Below are 25,043 nucleotides of genomic sequence, written 5' to 3'. Positions count from 1 at the left end.
ATTTCTCATTTCCATTTGAATGGATGCACCTTTACCAAGATATTTGCCATGCTTCACACTTTTGCTAAAAATGGATACCCTTCCTAGTGAAAGTTAGCTCACTTATGTGAAAAATATGGCTCTAAGATTCAAATTTTGGCATCTTCTTGATAAAACATAGTTGTCTTTTTCTAAAAGGAAAGAAAGTGATGTTCTATTAACATATTAAGTCACCCAAAGCAGGAAAGACTAATAAAAGATTGTTTTTTGGGGAGGAGAGTTAAGTTTTGGGTGTCCTTAGAGATTCTATTATTAAACTCCAGAGTTCGTCTGATTAAAATGATTTTACCAACTGCAGTCTTCATGAATTGCTAAAATAGCATTTGACTAGATATATGCTCAGAAAACCAAGGACTAGGGCATCATGGAAACTTGTAGACAGACTTGCAGCTCATGTGTGAGATCCTTACAACGCAGTGTAGAAACGACCAGATGAGGAAGTAGTCACAAAGTTCCTCCCCCAAGTTCTAGTCAAAAGATGCCAATGGACACATATCTAATTCTGTATTTTTAATTATGGAAGACTATAAATAGATATTGAATGTTTATCTATTAAGAATCTATCCCCCTCTATCCTCTTACCACAGCAGTCTTTGAAAATAAAAGTTAAGATTTTTTAAAATCTCATGTTACTTTTAACTTTTAGTTTGAGTATAAAACGTCTGTACAATTTCAGAACAATCATTTATCATGTTGCAATTTTCGGAGCCAAAGCAGAAGTGATATTGCTTACTCCTGTGAATAAAGAGATAGTAAATAAAAAACTGCTTCAGTTTTAAATATTCAGATTCTCATATCTTTTTATTAAGTTATCATTGTTTTAACAATTGTGATTTGAGAAAGGAGACTGAGATAGCTCAGTGGTTTCAGCATTGGCCTGCTAAACCCAGGGTTGTGAGTTCAATCCTTGAGGGGGCCACTTGGGGATCTGGGGCAAAATCAGTACTTGATCCTGCTAGTGAAGGCAGGGGGCTGGACTTGATGATCTTTCAAGGTCCCTTCCAGTTCTAGGAGATGGGATATCTCCATTAATTTAATTTAAACAACAAATTTCAGCTGTGCAAGTACAGAAATACAGGCAGTAATATGGTTGGCCACTAGATGGCATCTGCCCACACAACGCCTTAGTTACTATTTGATAGAAATATTAGTAACTTTTTATGCAAAGGAAGAGCTGTGAATTCTACGAAAACTCTGCTTATAAATGTGTTCAAATTAAAAATACTTCTAGAGTATTAACAGTTATGTCAACCTATTTAGAGAAGCTCTGGGATATTTGCATATAACCAACACAGTGGTACTCAAGCACTGAAGTACAGATTACAGTCTTGAACTGAGATGGCAAGAAGAAAAGATGAATGTGGGTATTTGCGAAAAGGATCAGAGAATACTTTGTGCCCAAGGACAGAGGAGTGGTGGCTCTAGAATGAGATCCATGTAGAGATCCATGGGACCCTGTCTGAGCCGGCCTTCAGCAGCTACGAGGTGCAAGAAAGGCAGAGTCAGCAGCTCAGATGGCTGAAGCCAGAAATACTTAACTTGCATAAAACATGCTTAGAATCTATGGCTTGGTCTACACTAAACCCCCAAATCGAACTAAGGTACGCAACTTCAGCTACGTGAATAACGTAGCTGAAGTCGACGTACCTTAGTTCGAACTTACCGCGGTCCAGACGCGGCAGGCAGGCTCCCCCGTCGACTCCGCGTACTCCTCGCGGCGAGCAGGATTACCGGAGTCGACGGGGAGCACTTCTGAGTTCGATTTATCGCGTCCAGACAAGACGCGATAAATCGAACCCAGAAGTTCGATTGCCTGCCGCCGAACCAGCGCGTAAGTATAGACAAGCCCTAAGTGTTTTGAAGTATTCTCTTGACAAATTACTTCCAGAACTCACTTCACGTTTCCTATTGGCTAAAGATCAGTTTGCCTTTGTCTAGCCTCTTAGGGTCTAGTTCTGCAAGATGCTGAAAGCCTTAATGAAGCAATTTGGGCTACATTAACGTTAGAATGAATTAGAACATGTTAGAAAGTATTAGGTAACATCGTAAATCTTAATCAAGACAAACCCACTCAAATCAACAGAAGTTGAGGACATTCATCGCTGTGCAAAATTGCATCTTAAAAGGAAAGGAAATTTAACTGACCTCAGCTCATCAGCTTTGGGGTAAAGTCCATATAATTATGTTTTTGGAACTCTAAAGTGTTTTTTTTTTTTTATTATTAATATAAGGTAAGAGTTTGTGAAAATAGTAGCCCAACAATCGAGAGCAATGTGACAAACTACCAAACGGGAGATTTCCCAAAGGTACAAATGAAAACTAAGCGCCTGCTACTTGTGCCTTTAAAAATTTCCCTACCCACACCCATTCATTTATTTTATTATTGTGCACATATGTTTGAGAACTGATTCAGATTCAAGCATTTATACTGGCAAGTGACTGAGGTAATGCTGAGAGACAGTATTGTAAATTGTGATCTTCTATTGGACTTTTCCAAGGATCTCAAAATTTTGTAAAACATCAATAAATTAAAACCTTGCAATAAACCTGAGAGGTAATCATCATCCCCACTTTAGAGATAAGGAAAAAGGGGTGAAGTGATTTGCCCAAGGTCACAGAAGTCTGTGACACAGCTTAGAATAAAACCTAGGGCTCCAAACCCCTAGATCTGTTCTATTACCACAAGATCAACCATATTACACTTTTTAAAATGAAGGATATAGCTGTCTGAAGTTCACAAGAATGGTTTACAGCAGTGGTGGGCAGGCCCCCCGGGACTCCCACACTTATCCAACCCCCCCCCCCCCCCGTTCCCCGTCCCCTGACCGCCCCCCCCAGAACCTCTGCCCATCCAACTGCCCCCTGCTCCTTGTCCCCTGACTGCCCCCCGGGATCCCCCGCCCCTTATCCAACCCCCCGACCCCCTTACCATGCCACTAAGAGCAGCATGTCTGGCAGCCACACTGCCCAGCCGGAGCGAGACACGCTCCCGCGCTGCTCGGCAGGAGCGCACCGCTCCGCTGCCCAAAGTGCTGCCCGCGCAGCGGCGTAGCTGTGGGGGAGGGGGAACAGCAGGAGAGGGGCCGGGGGCAAGCCTCCCCAACCAGGAGCTCAAGGGCTGGGCAGGACAGTCCCCTGGGCCATATCCATAGTTTGCCCACCTCTGGTTTACAGGCATCTCATCCTAGGTCTAGAAATCAAGCACTTGTTCAAGTAAGTAAGCACTCTTCATGTTTAAACTGCCTCACAAACATTAACATCCACACCCCTTTGTGACAAAGGACTTCACAAAATTTACCTGACACCTACTTGCCCTCGGACTTAACTTACTAACCACAGTGAAAAGTATCTCTGCTGCCAGGCCATGCTCCCAAAACCAACATGCTGAAATGTATTTTTTCACTTTCATGGGCTCACACCAAATTAAAAGCTGTGTACAGTACATCAGGACAGACTGTTTTCAGACCATTTCGCTTTTCCTTCCACACACTGTCTTCTACTGTCTACGCTATATTTTGCTCCCTTCCCTTCTCCCTCCCCCTCAAGATCTTTGATACTTTCTTCCTGAAGTAACAGTATAATCCATACAAGTCCCCAAACTCCCATAGCATCAGACATTGAGGTTTTACTAGACATCTAATAACGCAAAGGCTGCATCTACAACTAGTACTAAAGCTAACTGGCCACATGGAAGTACTGAAGATACAGCTCTCCACCATCCATCCATCCAGTGCCATGCCCAGTTGAGGAGCCACACTTGTGCCTCCAGCTACTAGGAAAGGAAAAAATGCTGGGATTCTCACCAGAGTGCTATGCCTGGACCTTGCTCAAACACGTCATCTGGTGTGTTGCATTCAGCTTGGAAATGTCTTGTACATTTGAAGTGCTTCACTGGCCATCACCACTGGCAGCTAAAAAAGTGTGGCTACATTAGTCAACAGTGTAACACTGTTGCAAAAAAGCAATCATAATTTTGGGATGTATTAGTTGGAGTGTTATAAGCAAGACATGAGAAGTAATTCTTCCGCTCTACTCCATGCTGATTAAGCCTCAACTGGAGTATTGTGTCCAATTCTGGGTGCCACATTTCAGGAAAGATGTGGACAAATTAGAGAAAGTCCAGAGAAGAGCAACAAAAAATAATTAAAAGTCTAGAAAACATGACCTATGAGGGAAGACTGAAAAAATTGGGTTTGTTGAGTCTGGAGAAGAGAAGACTGAGGTGGGGACATGATAACAATTGTCAATATATAAAAGGTAGTTATAAGACGGAGGGAGAAAAATTGTTCTCCTTAAATTCTGAGAATAGAACAAGCAGCAATAGTCTTAAATTGCAGCAAGGGCAGTTTAGGTTGGATATAAGGAAAAAACTTCCTGTCAGGGTGGTTAAACACTGGAATAAATTGCCTAGGGAGGTTGTGGAGTCTCCATCATTAGAGATTTTTAAGAGCAGGTTAGACAAACACCTGTCAGGGCTGGTCTAGATAATACTTAGTCCTGCCATGAGTGCAGGGGACTAGACTAGATGACCTCTGGGAGCTCCCTTCCAGTCCTATGATTAAGGCTAAGATTATATCACTGAGGTCACAGAATCCTAGACTTCTGTAACCTCAGTGACATTTTCTGTGTCAGCCCCAGGACAGCGAAGCTGGAGCTGTCAGCTGGCGGGAGACCCCCGCAGCTCCAAGCCACCATTCCCGGGCAGACACCTGTGCTCTAGCCACCATGCCGGCGGGCACTGGACCCCTCCCCCCCTTCTTTACCCTCCCATAGCAGGGCTTGGGCTTAGCCACATTTTGTCAGTTATTTTTTAGTAAAAGTCAGGGACAGGTCATGGGCTTCCGTGAATTTTTGTTTATTGCCCGTGACCTGTCCCTGCTACAGTAGAGGTGTCCTTTACTACTACTCCTTTCCCTCAACTTTCTGGTTGCTGTCAAGCGGGAAGTATCTGTTACTGTATCTCTTTTCCCCATCCTCTATTTTTGAGTGCTTTTCCTGTGAGGATAGCTTCAGTGACTTCCCAAACACCAACAGGTAAAACTGATTTTATTACGTGGGGGTTCTGCTTAGCATTGAAAGCTGATAAGAATCAGATAAGTTTTCACACTGTCATAACTTGGAAAAACTTAACAATAGTAATAGCAGAGTCTGTTTACAAACTTAAGAAAGCACAGCATTTCTACACACTGTTCAAGTTCGGAAGGTTCTCTTTGCAAGTGCAAGGGCCAGATTTAATTTATTTATTTTTAAACATGAAAGCTTAGATCCTGCATAAGTTGATGGCACTCACTTAGGAAAACTTCCTATGTGACACGTGCAAGCAGACTTTTCAAGTCAGAAAACTTTAGACTTTTAGAGACAGAAAACTTAGCACAAGATGAAGACTGACCAATACTAGGAGGAAATCAGTATCAGAGTTAGGCATTTTAATTGAAGAGTTTCTGGTTCTAGTCTTATAACCCTCAATATCAACATGCCAGGGCATTAACAAGGTATTTATTTAGATTGCTAAAAAGGATGGTGTGATTAAGATTTGATCAAAATAAAGTCTATTACAATGTACTTGGATGTGGCTACCAACATATAACTAAGGGGAGAGAATACAGAACTGAGAACATAGGACTTATTTAACTAAAGAAATTCTACCAAAAGACCGTCCTCAAACTACGCTGCCAGTTGGAAATACAGTAGTATTAATTAGCTCCTTATATTTCATATATAAAAGCCTCCCAGGTTGCAAGAACAGATTTTCTGAATAGTGTGGCACTCAGGCTGGGGAGCTCTTTTAGACAGGGGAGTTAAGGAGGAAGTGCGGTTCCTTCCATTTAGGTATGGCTGCACCAGGTTGTGAATACAGGTGATGAGGGAACAATTGCTATGCCCTGCCCTGGATGTGCTATGATTTCATTTCTGCTGAAGGAAATAAGATGCCTGGTTCCATAAGTGCAAGTTTGTGGACATACCAGAGGAGAAGATACCTGGTCTGGAAGTGCAAATTTCAACTCTACACAGCATTCAAGAAAAATGAAGACGTCTAGTCAACCAAATTCAGACATCATTGGCACAGATGCCACAAGAAGGATGTGTGATAAGGGATCTGGAGAGATTAGCAACTAAGAAGCAGACCAGCGATTTGTGACCAAAAGAAGAATGGATGAGGAGACATTCAACCCAGCTAGAAGTATCAAATCATTCAGATACTCAGTGAGTCAACAACCAAGAAACCTGTCTCTGCAGGAATGGAACAGCTAGTAGAACAAAACAGAACAAAAAAAAGTCAGTGATTTGAAAGGGTATGATTCACATTTCTGCAGTTAATGTTATAAAGTACAATATCATGAAATGCAAACTTATGCTTTAAAATTTGAACACAATGGAACCAGAAGATACTTTTGAGTGGTAAGTTCTATGCTAAAACTGTACTTAAAATGTGCACTACACAAAGCAACTCTAATTCTCTCATCTGCACTGTGAAGAATAAGATGTTGCACATTTATCTCCTAATGAGGGATTATTGGTGAGGTCTAAAACAGACTAGCTGTTAATTTATCAACATCATGATTTTACAGAACTGCACTCAAACTATGATCGGTAGATCCTTAAAAAAATTAGCAGTCATTGATAAAAGTTATTGTTACATGTACCCTATTTTAATATCTTTGCTGTGTTTTTTGCCCAAGAATCTAGAAGTCCTGTGTTGACCCCCAAATCATTAGCAGTTGTTTACATGTTGAAGTTAGGAACCAAGGTTTGTTGTTTAGAGAAAGGACCCCTTGAGATCACCTTAGTCCAGCGGTTCTCAAACTATAAGGCAGGCCTCCCAAAGGAGGTGTGAGCTGGGTGACTTTTTTTTTTTTTTTTTTATAAAGAGCTCTGGCTGTCAGCCCCAGGTGGCTGGAGCTCATGCAGAAGGACTGTGTACACCCAGGAGGCAGGGATAAAGGGGACAGCTAGAGCCCACCACTGGGCATGGGCTCTTCTTTCCCCCTCCCTCAATTCCTCACTGGGAGGCAGCCCAGGCTTGGGCTCCCTTCCCCCACCCTCCCAATCCCTCACCTGGCGGTGGTGGGGCTCCAGCTGTCAGACTGGGGTAGCAGCAGCCACAGCACAGTAGTAAGGATGGCAATGGGGCGCTAACTCAGCTGTGAAAAGTGATATTGACGAATATCACTTTTCACATTGCCACCCTTACTTCTCTGCTGCTGGTGTGGTGCTGCCTTCAGACTGGTGCTCTGCCTTCAGATCTGGGTGGCACTATATGTACTTGTAGGGGGTTGTAAATGACTACAAACACAAAGACGGGGGTCCCAATGAAATAAGTTTGAGAACCACTGCCTTAGTCCATTTCCATCTCTAATGAGATTATTGTATCACCTTGGGCAAGTCACTTAACATTACTGTATCTCAGCTTCCCCATCTGTAATGATTTTACTGACCTTACAGAAGTGGCTAAGAGGTTTAATTAGCATTTGCAAAGTGCTTTAAGACCTCTTGATTTAAAAGTACACTCTATATATTAAGAGGCACTAAAATGGCCCAGTGCATTAGAGAAGACTGACTTAAAGGGGGAAAGTGTGGAAATTTTTTTCAAACTGACCAGTAAAGTTACATACAGAAGATATCTTCCTAATCGTGGTAACTAAATGCTTATAACGGCAGCAGCATAACATTCACGTAACTTAAATTTTTATTAGGAGACAATCTCAAAAATACAAACAATAAAATGCGTTAATCTGAATTAAGCTGCTGACTTCTTACAATTGTAACTTGCAATAACTGACATTGTCTGTATTCAACTTCCTATGATTTCTCACCCCCCTCACCCTAACCCCTCCACACACATTTGAAGGTCCAATATATCATGGCCCACTAGGAGCAGGAATTCTTTGGAGACCATAAAAAGATGCTTTCAGTACATTTTTAAACACTCATCCTGAACCAGAAAAATATAGACTTCAATCCCTGCTAAACTCTGTGACCAAAATGAAATAGAGTCAATAGAGACCAAGAAAACTAAATTCAGCAGCTTCTAATGAGTGTAAATACTGGATCTATTGTGCTGTTCAAGTCATGAAAGCACATACAGCATCCCTTAAATCTATGCCTCTTTTAAGGGTGTTTTTATAGTGTACTTGCTAAAGGAAATGGGGAGGGGGGAAGGAATAATTATGAAGGAGTGGGGAACTGACCAGAAGTAATATTTCCCTCTAAGAAATGCACCCATACATTTCTGAAATGAAGATCTCGGTTTAAATTAATTTCAGTGCATTATTACCCATAAATCTGCGGCATTAAAACTTCCATGTCACCAAGGTTACATAAGGCCTGCATACCAAGTTCATCGTGCAAACTGCTACCGCCTACAGCAGATGCATTGTCATGTGATGCTTCTAAGTGGACACTCCCATTTCTCACCAGCAAGGAGGCGCTAGCGCTGAGCACAGCTGCCTGGGAAGGGGGGCGGGACTGGACTTTGACCTGTGTTGTGGATTGCTGGTCTTGCTGACCATCTTGAAGGCTACGAAAAAACATGGATTGGGGAAACATTACAGGGAATAATAAAAAATAGCTAGAAGTGATGAAACAAAACTATTAAAAAAAGACAGTTAAAATAAAGCATACCATAGGAAAGCCATTAGGCCTACTAAATAGGCTATCACAACTCAGGAGTACTGTAGAGCAGAGTATTTAGAAGTTAGCTAAGTAAATATATTCCAAATCCTCTACTACACCATTTAAAAATTGTTTATTCTTACTGCTTTTTAATTTGTCCTTAAGCCCCACATAATGCTATTCTAGGGACATGTGCATTTGCATGTGAAATGGCAAAGTTGCGCAAGATATTACTTTAACTTTAAAAAAAATACTTAACTATCAGAGACACCATCTTTGTAATAGTTATGTGCCTCTGATGCTTCTCAAAGCAAGAGCTGCTGAACTGCTGAATATCTGCTTTTGTCAGGGACCCATAGGAGCATTTGCTTGCCTGCTGGCTGTCCAACTACACTCTGTTCTCTACACCTTCAGGCCAAGTTACTAGTCAAACTCTGGAGTAGACCTTACAAGTAACTGTACTGTAGTTACATAAACTCTGGATATATTGCTTTATTTGGCTTACCTGTTCAAGCTGAATAGAGTACAAAACCTTTGTAAAATAAAACTGTAAAACTAGATTTCTAATGTTATTAGTTGGGATTATTTTTAAACTGATTATTGTGTCAACTTTCCATTAGAACTATTAGCACCCAATTTTGGTATCAAGAACAGAGATTCTTTTAAGCCCAAAGATATACACGTACCAAGAAATAACTTTTCTAATACTTCCACCTAGGGTCAAGAGGCGTTTACAGCCTATTTCCCTTCCAGTTTTAAAAATACTATTTTCCTCTTACAACCTATTTCCACTTCAAAACTACCTTTTTGATATAAAGTCTTATTATTCAACAGAAACAGACCTGAAAGGACAAAAAATGGGCAGAGTAACACATTGTAGGTGGTTATACCAAGCCATGACTAAAATCTTCTAAAACAAGGTAGCAAAAAAAAAAAAATGCTATTTTAAAAATGTGTCTAGCAGATCGCATACTAGGCTACTGTGTTTTTAAATCTTCCTTCATTTGGTGAGGTAAGAAACTGCATGTTGCACAACTGTAATATACACAATGTTCTCTCTTTGATCAAATAAGAAATTATCTTATTTGAGGACCCTGATATGTTGTATATTTTATGGTTTGGTTGGGCAAAACAAGTTTCCCCTGTGATGCACAGAACATCATTGTCCATTCCTGTTAGCAGTTCAAAGTGTAGGTGGTTTCTGGTGCCTTTTAGGAATATGCTGTTCTACAGCTGACTAACAAGGCAACAACTAAGTATATATACAAGTATATGTGCGGACTATACCTGATTACAGCAACAGAATATATTCTAGAACTTCTGCTTTTCAGTTCCCTTCTTAGAAAATCATTGAAAAAACCACAAGATTATGTTTTGAGAATGGGTGTTAAAAAGCACATGCAAAATAAAGCAGACATGCACACAGCACATGGAGAAAAGCAAGCTTGCAAGTCACTATACCATATTTTAACATATTTGGGTTTGAATGCTTTTCAACCTTATTTAATTCAGTGTTTTGCTGCTGTAGACAAGGCTCTCAGTGAACTACATGGCAACAGAAGCCCTTAGGGAAATAAGATTCAAAGATGCGTCATCCTTCAAGAATGCTTCATTGTCTCAGTTGAGCATTACCAAGAAGAGCAATAAGGCTAATCTAAACAGCCTATAATTACCTGAATAGATTTTCCTTCAAACACAGTTATAAGTTAAAAATTGTACTTAACTTCTTTTAGCTATCAAATCCTATGACAATAAGAAAGCAAAACACCGAGTAACAGTTTTATAGAATATCCAACAAGGAGCGTTATTCTATCTAGTCCACAAGATAATTCTGAATACAAAAAGCTTCTGGAGCCATTCCATTTCAAACACAAGTAAATTTAGAAGTCAAATCTAAAGTCTGACATTAGTACAGATGGTCATGTACAGTGAAATGTTAGTGTACAGCGTTATGTCTGAAGTGCCCAGCACACTGCTGGTATTTATCAGGGAGTTTGGAAGTAGTCTGTTTTTAAATAGGGCAACGGATGTCTACGTACCTATTTTATCACCCTGCCTTCAGAGTTTACTGGATATTTTAATTTAAAATCTTTTTCTTGGCCAAATGTCTAGTTACACAATGCGATTAGTCTATTTTAATAAAATGTTTCACTACTGAGACATCCTTATAAAAATGTATGTTGGAAACTTCAAATGGGATTGCACAAGTCTTCTAATGACCGTCTCTATGACATCGAATATTATGCCACAGTCAAGAGATTAGGAAAGAAAAGTCTCATTGGCAAGAGTATTAAAGAAAACAGTATCAGGGCAACTAAAGGTTAATATGCCTAACTGTTATTAAAAGTTTAAAACTTGCAGCAATAGAGTTGAGCAGCAATATAGGAACTAGATAATTACTTCCTATTAGCAGAGATAGAAAATGCCTATGTATTTGCAGTGATCAATACTTTTCCAATAAATTACTAAAATCAGATCATAATGGATTATATTCATATATTTCTCTGCATTTCTTTTTTACACATTAAGTTTTTATTTCTTACTTCACGGGTCTCTTCAGTGCACATACAACTCCCATTAACACCAAGTTACACAAACAAAAGGAACATCTTTTTATTTCTACTAGTTATGTAGAAGTCTGAAGAATATTTAACATGAATAATTTCCAAATACATTTCAGTTTGTATCTCAAATTTGTGACAAATAACCAGTGACCCTCTTGCTCTAAGAATGAGGTCACTTGTAACACTGGTTGACTGGCAGTCAGATATAAAATAGGCTAAGACATTTTAAACTATAATATATTGGGCTCCCAGCCGGCATCACAAATAATACTTTTAGTAAGGCGTCTGTTACCAGTATTTGGCTCTGCATATATATTTCAAATACTTAATTTCAGTTTAGTTCTGGTGATGTGTTTTTTTGTAGATGTTCAGAGATCTGAGATAATGGGTTCTGGTTTTCATTTACACAGGAACAATTCGGGGCATGGGCAACATGTATAAAGAAGATAATTTACTTGGCCGGAATTTTTCTATGTTCTCTCGTTCTTGAATATTTGTCTTTGAATAAGAAGTTATGTCCTTAAAGTTCAGCTCTCTCATTGTCCCCACAACAAAATCCACTTGTATGTCAGAGGCAATCGTGTCATGGAAATCTTGGTGTCTACACTAGTGAGGAGAAGGAGGCAGCTGCCAACTCCAGTTTTAAGCAGCAGGGACACCTGAGATAGTTCCTCATTTGCTTTCTATTCTGCTCTCTCTGATCCACATAAGTCACAGACATTACCATTCTTGGGCTGATGTGCAATGATTAGTGCTCACACTTATCTGCATGATCTCCTACAGACAAAACAATTGCTCTACCCTCCGTTAGAAGAGCAGAGAACACAATGCAAGTGAATATGATGTAGAGCACACAGAGGTGACTCAAGAAAGTATGGAGAGTTGCTATAGCCCACACTGTTAAGTTGTTCACTTTTTTAAAATTGTTTTTCATCATCTATGTTCAATAAGAATAAAGATCAACATCTATTTTTCCCTTTAGTAAAGTTTATTTTAAAAAAATCAACTCAATTAAGTATTGCTATGTACCATAATAGCCAATAAAAATGCTAACTCACTAACTTGTATCTTGAATAATAGAAGTTGGCTAGATGGGTATCAGAAGCCAAGCTATCACTAATTACTCCTTAACTATACTCTGGTCTAACCTCACTTATCTGAGCTTCTTGAGCTCCTGTCTCTTGGGCAGTTTCTCCCTCTCATTGGCACTGTCTCTGCAGCTGATTACAAGTGCCTAGGGTCAGACCTACGCATCTTCATTAAAAAGTGGCTTCCAAAATTCAGGAGGAGCATGCCTATATACCTGCAATAAACCAATGCAACTCTGATATGGAGGAAAGAGGGGAAAAAACTGATATTTGATGTGGGAACAATGGAGAAATGCCCACATTTGGGAGAAAATGGAAGAGACGCTTGAGTAAGGTTCAGACACAGAAAGCAGATTTGAAACTTCCTTTCACCGCCACTCCTTTAAACCAGGATGAGCCACTGCATGGAAACGAGTAGGGTGTCAAATTCTGCAACTTATTTTTAGAATGAAATAAGAGATGACCAAACCGGGCAGGAATGTGGGAAAGTGTAAACTGTTTTACACTAGGTTTACATTTTCTTCAGAATAAAATGTCATCTTCAAAGTGGGAAAGAAGATGTGTACATTTTTACTTAAGTGTCTCTCTCCTTTTGCCCCAAAGAATAGAAAAATCGATGCCAAGTGTCTCAAAACAAGACCTTGGAAGCATCAAACCCGATTTCCAAGGATATTTTAGAAACTCTGTCTAGTAGTTGCTTCAGTAGTGCCATGCTGAAGCCATGATTCCTTGCCTCCTGTTTAAGAACTGTTTGGTTTACACAGCATTAAAGATTTAAGGCATTAGTTTGCTCAGTTCCTGTATTCTTTCAGTAAAAGAAATTACAGGAGTACTACTCAAATTTAAAGCTGGACAGCTCATAATATTGGGAGCAATTAACTGTTAATTTAGAAGGTTGAGGACAGGCCTTAAGAATACAGAGATATAGACTATTACTTTAACATACATTTGGTACTTGATATAAGTAGAGTTAGCATCAAGCAATATTACGGGATTTATTAAAAACAAGATTATGCTAGTTTATGAATTATTTCAAAGACTTCTATTTTGACAGGGTTGATTGCTGGCTCTTTATGCAGTGGTTTGCTGCATTCTAAGATTTAGAACTTTTGCAGGACAGTTTTGCTGTTTACATTATCCTGCTAATTTTATGGTGCAGCTATCTTCCCCTCTACAGTTCCTGAGAAGTGTGAGTACTCCTATTCTCCTCTCTCCCCCTTGGGAGAAAAAAGAGATGCTGATTTAACATTTTCTTATTTATGTTTGAAATTTAAGTATCTAAAGATCTGACACGAAATTAAAATGAAAGAGAACTGAGTATAAGTCAGTTTGTTACCATTCATTTGTTTTGTGGTTGATCTAAACCCACATGTGCCACGTTAAGAGATGGGCTAACCTTGTCATGGGGGGCGGGGGAGGGAGGGAAAGAAGTGCCACGTACACATGCACAAATTCAGCTAGTCCAAAGACATGCAGAGACAGCCCAAAAAGGGTTAAAGGTGAGGAGAGAAAGGAAGTGCTTTTTGGAAATGCTAGTGGGTGTGGGAAATATGTAGTCTGCTGCATGCATGCTAAAGACGGTGGAACATTTAGATACCATACCTGAGGGGCGATCCGATGAGCAATGTGGGAGGGGTGGGGTTACTCCCTGCATTGTGCCGGCGCCGTACTGCCTGACGCCTAAATGTGCTGCGTTCACGGTGAAACATGACAGTCTCCTCGCTGGCTTGTGCTGCTGCATCAAGACAGACTTTAGGTCAAACAGGAACCCAGCCCCAGTTATATACACAGCAACTGAAATCTCTCCTTCCCCCTCCCCCCCCCCACACCCCAGTTAATGAATTTTGCAGCAAGAGAAACTAATTATTTTCACTTACTGTACTCAAGTCATTTACTACTGTCATCTTTTACCTTAAATAGGATCACAAAAGCACATTTATTATAGCTAGATTTATATTTCCTTTAAATACACACCCTACTTGTCTTTCCCCATGTCCAAATAGCCAAGATTCCAAAAAGTTTTGTCTATTTCCTTCAAGACTTTAGATTTTACTGTGAAGGGAACTGGATTAATTTCTCCAGGTCCCTAATATAAGGAATAAATTATAAGTGGAGCTGGTACCACTACCTATTAAGGTTGCTTGATACTTCCCATTATAGGACCCTCTTTTCACTTGCACATAAATTTCACCACACTTGAATCATTCGGTCTGAAGGTTTCTATGCTGGGTGTTTGCCTCAGGCTGAATTTTTGAGAAAATTTCAGCCAGAATTCTTCAGCTGTTTCCAAGAACAAGGCTAGAGAAAAATACATTTTCCCACATTCAAAGATAATGTACTTTTCCTTAAAAAGCTCTAATCTCCATCCTTAGAAGCTGGGAGTGGCAGCAAGGTAGCCTGTGTGTCAGAGAGGTACCTTTTTCAATCTCTGTGAAAAATTGGCCCATATTTGGTCAAGGTATAAACCTTAGAAATAAAAGTTAGTTCACACATGCTCAGTGGCATCATCTTACATTTGAGCAGCTAAATTCCCAGAAAATTGCATCTGTACTGGGCCTTTTTCTGCCCAGGGCAGAGGATGACTTTTCCTGCTTTTTCAGTTCTGGGCTGCTGTAGGCCATTCTGGGGCCAGGTCTGGACACTTTAACTGAGGACAGGGCACTTGTCTCTTCTGTGCTCTCAATGACTCTCCTGCTGGGTCCAGACATTCTAAAGGAGTAAGCTACCTGATATGAAGGCAGAATAGATGACAGCTGAATCGGTGGACCTAGGAGGACTAGTTGGGGCAAGGAGACGAACTGAGAACCAGTGAGACAGGAAGAAAGAGGTATGGGGAGACATTAATGAGAAGCTGGGGGCGCAAGAGGAGAACTGGGACTGGGAGTCTGGAGGGATGAGGGTAGGATTTACTGAGCACAGAGAGTGGACTGAAATAAGATGCCTGAGCAGTGGAGACTGGGACTGGCTAGTTGAGCAGAATAGTACTACAGTGAGGAGCCAGGGACGGACTAGAGAAAGGACTGGAATAGCGACAGATTGGAGGAGACGGGACAGAAGGGGTCATGTTTGGGGGTAGACGGGAAATGAGCCCCCTAAAGAACACTCCTCTCTAAAGTCTGGAATGGAACCCATTATTCCCAAGTCCCACCATTCATCTGCTGTCAGCAAATATTTGAAAGCCACTCTCCATCCCACTCTCATGCTGGTCCACATAGAGATGACAACCTACTATTACTATCATTTACTGCCATTAGGTCAGCAGAGCTCTGTGCTGTGCATCTAAAGGCTCCAACGCTGCTGATGACCCATATGAGTAGCAATACGGCACATGGCATTTTTGCTTTTTCAGTTTGCTTTTTTAAAAGTTAAGATACACAAAAATCTACATTAAAAGAACATCAAAGTTGAAAAGTCAAGAACTCAAAGTTTGAAAATTGCAGAGTTAAGTCCACATAAAACCTTAATTCAGCCCCCTTGTGCATATGCATTTATATAGTCTTTAGTTACATGATCATATGCTAGAGACCCCACCCTTCCCATTCAATGTATAGGATGGACCTGCCCTGGGGATGATTCAGAGGTGTATACTGAAAGGAGACTGTGGGCTATAGAACCCCTGCTTCCCTTTTTGAAGAACCTGGAAGGCATATAGTGAATGAGGCAGGGGATTGCTGGAAAAGAATTGAATTCTCTGAAGAACTGCCCTGGAGAATTGAACTGAATTCTATTTCTGCCTGTGTCACACAGTTCCTACGTGATTCTATTCCAGTCACTTATATCAACAGTTTCACAGATGGTCACTAATTGTGTGGTATTCCTCATGTTTTGATTGTCTGACTTCCGATCCTGGAGTCTGATTTACAAAAAGTGCTGAGCACTCACCACTGCAACTGAAGTCAATGGGAGTTCTGTCTTAAACATATTAAGTGCTATATAATGCTAAAATCATTCTCAAAAATCAGGTTGTAGGCCTGTAAAACAGGGATAACACCACCCCACTCACATCACAATGGGGTTTTGAAAATAAATTAATTAGTCTTTGAGTGCTCCACAAGTATTATAGTGATGAATGCCACAGATAAATCTCAAAATAAAATGTTAATAATTTTGTCTGTAGAGCAGGATTTGAAGAGGAAGGACAAAACAGGTGCCTGGGACCACACAATGAACAATGTGGAGAAAACAAAATAGTGAAATAGTTGCTCTAACTGTACACTGAATGAAGCAGGGGTCCTATGGAAAAATATTGATCAGGTAATCAAGGACTATATCAGAGTACATATGCACAGGGGGAACTAATTAAGTTGCCCAAGCAACCGTAATTCTGACATTTACTAGCTTATGCATGCTTAACTTTGCAACCTTAATGATGATCTTTTAATGTAATTTTTGTGTGTACAATGTTCTAGATAATCTGACTGACTCCTATTGGGGTTTTTCATGATCTTAAGACTTTCCCTAAGGGTGGCAAGGGCAGCCCTCAGATGTATTTCAGCCTCTGGAACCAAGAGACACCATTTTGGGACTTAGTTGCCATTAGGCCACCCAATTGGCTTGTATGAAAGCCATTATGCATTACTTCTTTTAACTGCAGGACAAAAAAAAGCTTTCAACTGCAAGGACCTCTCCTGCTGTCAAATTCAGACCACTGAATAGTTGTGAGTTAGTGAATATTATACAAGTCTGTCCTCTCAAGAAGCTACATGTCAAAGGTGCAACCAAGAAACTCAGTCTAATGTAAACAAGTAACAAACTAGCAGCACAGAACAAATGGTATTCCAGTTTAAAACAACTTAAGCAAGACCATTAAGACATTGGGCTGAACAAGTTTAATTTTTTGTTTTTTAAAAAAGCAAAGCATTCTGAAAGTGAACAAGATTTAAAACACTGCATCATTATGAAGATGTAAGACTAAGTACAGTTAAAATAAAGCTAGTATTTCTGTATCTTCCCCTATGCTTGAAGAAAGGGGATGGCGGCTGATAAATCTCAAGCAAAATGCTTGCCATTTGTTTCACCAATAGTAATGGAAAATGAAGTTCCTAAGCCAGTTTCTATCCCACTCTAGAATTTGTTTAACCATGATGATGACAGCTTTATTTTAGAACCTAAGATTCCTTTAGTGTTGAACAGAAGATTATTTTGTAAGTCAGTATTTGAGCAGAATTGATGTTATTTACAACCTCTTTTATGAGGGCAGTTTATCTAGACTGAATAGTATTAACTCACAATTGTACAGTGCTACCATCTGGGGATTGTGAACTTGTGGTCCATACAAAAACTTGGGCTCTTAAGACCTTTGAGAGAGGTCCAGCATCTGTGTTCACATGTAAATGTCAAGAGCCAATAGCATTTAGATTTGAGAGGTAGATAACCTTTGTTGTGTCTTGGCCAACGCTTGATCTCAGTAAAACTGATTCTATTCTACAATGCAGGAATTTTTTGTTTACTGAAGAGTGCAGGACTGGTTCCACTGTCTACAGCATCATTCACAAGACTCACCTCACGAAATTATTTTGGGAAGATTTCTAGACTAAGAAAGGCACTACCATAAAATCAATCAATCTAAATTCACGTATGATAAATTGTATTTTTCAACTCACCTCATACAAGTACTGTAGTGCAATCTCTTTATCTTGAAAGTGTAACTTACAAAATGTAATTTTTTTTGTTACATGACTGCACTCAAACAAAACAATGGAAAACTTTAGAGCCTGCAAGTCCACTCAGTCCTATTTCTTGTTCAGCCAATCGCTAAGACAAACAAGTTTGTTTATATTTACGGGAGATAATGCCGCCTGCTTCTCATTTACAATGTCACCTAAAAATGAAAAAAGGCTTTCGCATGGCACTTCTGTAGGTGGTGTGGCAAGGTTATTTACGTGCCAGATATACTAAACTTTCATATGCCCCTTCATGCTTTGGCCACCATTCCAGAGGACATGATTGCATGCTGATGATGCTTGTATAAAAAAAAAAAAAGTCAATTAAATTTGTGACTGAACTCCTTGGGGGAGAATTGTATGTCTCCTGTTCTACCCACATTCTGCCATATATTTTGAGTTATAGCAGTCTTGGATGATGATCCAGAACAGAACACTTTCACAGCAGATTTGACAAAACGCAAAGAAGGTACCAATGTGAGATTTCTAAAAATAGCTACAGCACTCGACATATGGTTTAAGAATCTGAAGTGCCTTCCAAAATTTGAGAGGGATGAGGCGTGGAGCATGCTTTCAGAAGTCTTAAAAGAGCAACACTCTGATGTGGAAACTACAGAACCCGAACCACCAAAAAAGAAAATCAACCTTCTGCTGGTGGCATCTGACTCAGATGATGAAAATGAACATGTGTCAGTCCACTCTGCTTTGGATTATTATTGAGCAGAACCCTCCATCAGCATTGACGCATGTTTTCTGGAATGGTGGTTGAAGCATGAATGGGCATATGAATCTTTAGCACATCTGGCACGTAAATATCTTGCGACGCCGGCTAAAACAGTGCCATGTGAATGCCTGTTCCCACTTTCAGGTGACATTGTAAACAAGAAGCAGGCAGCATTATCTCCTGCAAATTGTAACCAAACTTGTTTGTCTGAGTGATTGGCTGAATAAAACGGAGGACTGAGTGGACTTGTAGGCTCTAAAGTTTTCCATTGTTTTATTTTTGAATGCAGGTTTTTTTTGTATATAATTCTACATTTGTAAGTTCAACTTTAATTTGCATTACAGTAGTATGAATTGAAAAATACTATTTCTTTTGTTTTTTACAGTGCAAATATTTGTAATAAAAATAAATATACAGTGAGCACTGTATTCTGTGTTGTAATTGAAATCAATATATTTGAAAACATAGAAAACATCAAAAATACTTAAATCATTTTATTCTCTTATTGTTTAACAGCTTGATTAATCACGATTAATTTTTTTAATTGCTTGACAGCCCTAATTGGAAGTCTATCTTCCCAATGTACGGTCTAGAATTTTATTTTAAAGAAAAATTATGCACAAGTTGATAGGTTGCATTCCCACCAATAGTAGGGTGGTCAAGTGGTTATTTCAAAACCTCAATATAACTATCAGATCCATCAAACAGCAGACTGTGCAGTTGGAATATATGAACACTAGCTAAACCATCATGCCTGTTATACATGCATTTCTAAAGCCTACTTGCTTTCCTTTTGTACATATAGGTGAAGGCATATACACATCATTAAGTGCTTTATGCAGAATTATGTAACAAAGCTTCAAACAGTTGTGAGGGCTCAAGAAGCTAGACTGTATATATTGTTATATAGTATATTACTAGTTTTTAAGAGAACACATGTTGCCATAAAATAAACTAAACTTTTATTCTCTTTCATAGCAGATTCTGTGTTTGAATACTTGAGGTAAACATAGGTGTGGAGAAACTCCGACTCCTTGGTACAATGAAGTATGCTACACCTCTCATGCACAAGTCATTGTTCTCGATCCAAACTGAACTTAAAAATTGAAAGAGAAAATGCAAGAGGTAAAAATGCAATGTTTCCTCCTGTTACTGAAATTAAGGAGGCTCCATTCAATTTTATACTAATTAAGAGTACCCACCACAGAATCCCAAATTAATCCTCAAATCAGTAAAAAGAACAGGAGTACTTGTAGCACCTTAGAGACTAACAAATCAGTATGGTTTGGTGAACTCCTGAGTGAAAAGAAGGCAGCTAAGAAAAGAGGGACAAGCGGCAGAGTAAAATTTTTCAAACACACAACTAAGGAGCCTAAGTGTCATTGAAAATAAGTGGCACTAAAGTTCAAGTGCTTTTGAAAATTTTGCCTTCAGATTAAGCACAGTTAAACTCTTAAAACACCTGAGTGACCTTCTGAAATTCCATTTATGTGGCTAGTTGAGTAAATTTGAACTGGATTTTAAAAAACCCACCTGTAAGTAACAAGTGCTGCAAACTCACCATGACATCTGAAAGTCAAGACTGATTGCTTGTGCATCACACACTATAGTAAGGAAGAGCCTAATGTCTATTCATGTCCATGTTTTCAACCTGGGTGCCTGAAGTTTGGCACACAGATTAGATCTGTAACCTTAAGCATTCAGATTTGAAAATATGACCCTCTGTATAAATCTTCTAGAAGAGAATCTAGGTCACTAGAAAAGTAAGAAACCCTACCTTTGTCAGTAAAATAAGCATATTCCTCCTAATACTCTCACAGGAAGCAAACCAGATCAGCAAGACATTTTTACTCAGTATCGTTTCTGACCATGCCTACACAACTTAAGTTACCCAATTTATATTTCAATCATTCTGGTAAAATACTCCATCCTTCTAGAAGAAAGGCAGTTCAGTCCACATGGCTGCAGTGATGCACTCTAGGCCTTTTATTCTGAACATACACACACATCTGCTAAACAGACTGAGTGCAAATGAAGTTTACCATATCCTTTGCAATTAGAGGTAAGCCCTGAGCAACAAAATTTCAACCCAGACCCAAAATTCAAGTGTCCCATTCAAGAGTTCTGATGTGAAGCGTCACCTCTACTTATGTATGTATAAAAACTTGGAACTTCAGATGTAGTTAGGCTGAAGTGAAGACGTGACGATTTGGGTAACATGGTTGATATTATGAAGTTACTATGAAAACTGCTGTCTCATGAATGCCTGTATGCATATCCACCATGAGCTGTCATATCTCTGCCAGACGAGGGACATTGGTGGATGTTAGATCTTCAGTGACTGTCTAATCAGGATTAAGCACCCTGGGATAATAGGTTCGCTAAGGAGGTTGGCTGGAGGCAGGAGTAGAACCAGTTTTCCCCCACTCTTCTCAATCCGGGATTGGCATTTAAAGTTATTAGAGCAAGAAAAAGACAGGCAGACAAAGCAAAAAGTTTATGAAAGGATTAATGAGGAAAGACCTATAGGCAGAGCTCTGCACAGATACAAAATTTGTATCTGCATCGAATCCATGATCTGCAAACATGGTCCACGGATATCTGCAGATTTGCTGGGCTCTAGGAATCAGGACACACAGACAGAAGTTTGAGCAGGAGGAAGAAAGGGGACAGACAGGTCAAGGTCAGAGGAAGCCAGCTGACCAAGGGGGAGAGGCCCTATGTTTTGGAAGAGAAGAGAACTCAGAAAGCTGCAGGAGAAGGATCCTGCATCCCACAGAGGACCCTGAATCCAGCCGTTGCACTCCCTTCCCCAAAAAACACACAAAACTCTGGAGTGGAGGAGTAGAGCTGGTTGGGAATTTTCTGCTGAAGCTTAGTTTCATCAGCAAATGCCAGTTCAGTAGAGTGTAGTAGTCTGCTGAATCTATTACAAATTCAACAAAACTTCTGAAGCACAGCAGAGTGCTGACCCCTCCTCCCACTCCCAGTGGCACAGAGAGGCACAGTACCATGGTGCCCTGCTTCTCTCCCTCCCCCTTCAAACTCCTCCTAGGGACAGAGAGGCATAGCACCTCTCCAGCTCCAGTTGGGGATGTTGGCAAGGAGTGGCTGGCTCTCTTGCTTCCTGGCAACCAGACTGGAAGGCTCTAGTCAGTTTCACAAATATGAGGTTCCCCCCCGCCCCCTCCCAAAATCCCTTTCTATGGATATTTTGTTTTTGATGTTTCATCCTGCTTCAGAAGCAAGTTCTGAAAAATATAAACATTTGTGCAGAAAGGGATTCCTTTTTTCAGCCACCTCTAGTGGAGAGGAAACTGCGGCAGAGAAATGCCTGGAGGGTTTATTATTTTTTTAAAAGGTTTGAGACTGTCTATGTTAGAATTCTGTGTTATGTGCTACACTTACCACGTGGTCCCTTGAAGAGGTAAACCTGCAGTCTCATACCTTTGGGTGGAGTTCTGGAAAGTGTATCTAAGCTACTGGAGAACCTTGGGAAAGGAGCAGGAAGTCAACAGCAATCCTGACGGCCTAGGTAGCTAGTTGTGGGACTCCACTTCCGTGAAGGGAGTAACTCTGCTTGAACTAGTGCACTAAAATTAGCAGCATAGCTGTGGCTATACATGAGGCAACTCAGGCTAGCTGCCCAAGTACAATCCCACTCAACCTCCTGGACGTACTCAGGTAGTTAGCTCAAGCTGCCGCCATGGCTACACTGCTATTATTAGGCACTAGCTCAGACAAAGAATCACACCTCCCAGCTGCTGTGTAGACGTCTCCTGGGCATCTACTCTCAGGCTGTGTGTCAGGTGTATGTACCAAAGAAAAGCACACTGCTGCAGCCTACTGAGACTCAGAGAAGCTTAAATCACACAGGGGTTTCAGTGTTTGGAGCCACTCGCAGTAACCTGGAGAAATGCCAGCAGGAAGAGCCTGACCAGTTTGTGACAGCAGGTTAACCAGGTTTCAGGAAAAATCAGAGGAACTGGAAGGCTCAGATGTTTTGTTATATTTCAGAATCTTACAAACAGAAGAAGAGACCTGGCACCAAGTAGCTATTAGAGAGAGCATTTTAGTTTCTAATATGTAAAAAGTGTTTTTCAGAGGCTCTTAAGCAAAATAAGCAGTCATGGGATAAGAGGGAAGGTTCTCTCATGGATTGGTAACTGGTTAAAATATAGGAAACAAAGGGTAGGAATAAATGGTCAGTTTTCAGAATGGAGAGAGGTAAACAGTAGTGTCCCCCAGGGATCTGTACTGGGCCCAGTCCTATTCAACATATTAATAAATGATCTGGAAAAAGGGATAAACAGTGAGATGGCTAAATTTGCAGATGATACAAAACTACTCAAGATAGTTAAGTCCCAGGCAGACTATGAAGAGCTGCAAAAGGATCTCACAAACCTGGGTGACTGGGCAACAAAATGGCAGATGAAATTCAATGTTGATAAATGCAAAGTAATGCACATTGGAAAATGTAATCCTAACTATACATATACAATGATGGGGTCTAAATTAGCTGTTACCACTCAAGAAAGAGATCTTGGAGTCACTGTGGATAGTTCTCTGAAATCATCCACTCAATGTGCAGAGGCAGTCAAAAAAAAGCGAAAAGAATGTTGGGAATCATCAAGAAAGGGATAGATAAGATATGATATTTTCTATTGCCTCTATATAAATCCATGGTACACCCACACCTTGAATACTGAATGCAGATGTGGTCGTAGATGTGGTCGCCCCATATCAAAAAAGATATATTGCAATTGGAAAAGATTCAGAAAAGGGCAACAAAACATGATTAGGGGTATAGAACAGCTTCCGTATGAGGAGAGAGTAATAAGACTGGGACTTCTCAGCTTGGAAAAGAGGCGACTAAGGGGAGATATGATAGAGGTCTATAAAATCATGAGTGGTATAGAGAAAGTAAATAAGGAAGTGTTATTTACTCCTTCTCATAATACAAGAACAAGAGGCCACCAAATGAAATTAATAGGTAGCAGGTTTAAAACAAACACAAGAAAGTATTTTTTCACGCAATTCACTGTCAACCTCTGGAACTCCTTGCCAGAGGGTGTTGTGAAGGCCAATACTACAACATGGTTCAAAAGGAAGCTAGATAGATTCATGGAAGCTAGGTCCATCAATGGCTATTAGCCAGGATAAGCAGGAATGGTGTCCCTAGCCTGTGTTTGCCAGAAGCTGGGATTGGGTGGCAGGGCATGGATCACTTGATGATAACCTGTCTGTTCATTCACTTTGGGGCACCTGCCACTTGCCACTGTCAGAGGACAGGATACTGGGCTTGATGGACCTTTGGTCTGACCCAGTAGGGCCGCTCTTATGTTCTTGTTGATTTCTGCAAGTTGCCAAGAGATAGTGGAGGGGGACAGAGAAAGAGAAGGGTCATCCCATTCCCTTCTCCACAAGGCAGCAAACTTTGGTAGGGAAATGGGGCAGAGGACGACACCATAATGTAAGAATGCAGCAATCAACTCTTTTGCTAGTCAAAAAAGAGCAGTAGCTATAGAAAAGTAAGAATAATAGCATATCAGGGTTGGAAGGGACCTCAGGAAGTCATCTAGCCCAAAGCAGGACCAATCCCGAGACAGATATTTGCTCTAGATCCCTAAATGGCCCCCTCAAGGATTGAACTCACAACCCTGGGTTTAGCAGGCCAATCTCAAACCATTGAGCTATCCCTCCCCTAAGGTCTAAGATTCCAGTGTTTTGGTTGATTGCATCAAGAGCATCATTGAGAGGCAGACAAATGAATACTTCCCACCATGTCAACTTGTAGTTACTGAGTTTGTGAGATAGAATACTATCTACTAATCAACAATTATGGGCATGAAACCATCTGCTTTGAATATCGAACAAACATTTTTCTAGGCCAGGGGTCGGAAACCTTTCAGAAGTGGTGTGCCAAGTCTTCATTTATTCACTCTAATTTAAGGTTTTGCATGCCAGTAGTACATTTTAATGTTTTTAGAAGGTCTCTTTCTATAAGTCTATAATATGTAACTAAACTATTGGTGTATGTAAATAAGGTTTTTTAAATGTTTAAAAAGCTTCATTTAAAATTAAATTAAAATGCAGAGCCCCCTGACTGGTGGCCAGGACCCGGGCAGTGTGAGTGCCACTGAAAATCAGCTCGCGTGCCACCTTTGGCATGTGTGCCATAGGTTGCCTACCCCCTGTTCTAGGCCATCTTGAAGTCAGATGGATGTTTTTGCATTAATGCCTAAAGACTTAACTCTGAACCTTCTCAGTTGTTTTACCATATTTTATTTCTCAGAGCTATGACATTATCTGGGAGAACATTAAAAACATGAAGTTTCCGCATTTCTACATG

General features: G+C 40.2%; 1 protein-coding gene across 8 annotated transcripts in view; it reads right to left on the bottom strand.

Moving 5' to 3' along the window:
* Positions 1-25,043, bottom strand: part of PCNX1 (pecanex 1) — a 130,072-nt gene that overhangs the window by 68,779 nt on the left and 36,250 nt on the right. For 3 of the 8 annotated variants that reach the window (XM_042849372.2, XM_005309364.5, XM_042849369.2), the window contains exons 7-8: positions 13,907-14,039; positions 8,373-8,557 (exon numbers count right to left, since the gene is read on the bottom strand). The exons of 2 other annotated variants lie outside the window; for them this stretch is intronic. In XM_042849372.2, the coding sequence (XP_042705306.1) occupies positions 8,373-8,557; positions 13,907-14,039 (318 nt within the window). The remainder of the gene's footprint in view (positions 1-8,372; positions 8,558-13,906; positions 14,040-25,043) is intronic. 3 more of the 8 variants (XM_042849370.2, XM_008174475.4, XM_042849371.2) reach the window with 3 other exon arrangements.

Source organism: Chrysemys picta, chromosome 4 (genome assembly GCF_011386835.1).
Source record: "Chrysemys picta bellii isolate R12L10 chromosome 4, ASM1138683v2, whole genome shotgun sequence".
Classification (NCBI taxonomy): Eukaryota; Metazoa; Chordata; order Testudines; family Emydidae; genus Chrysemys; species Chrysemys picta.
Note: the sequence above shows the minus strand (reverse complement) of the source record. Positions and strands in the feature narration are given on the sequence as shown.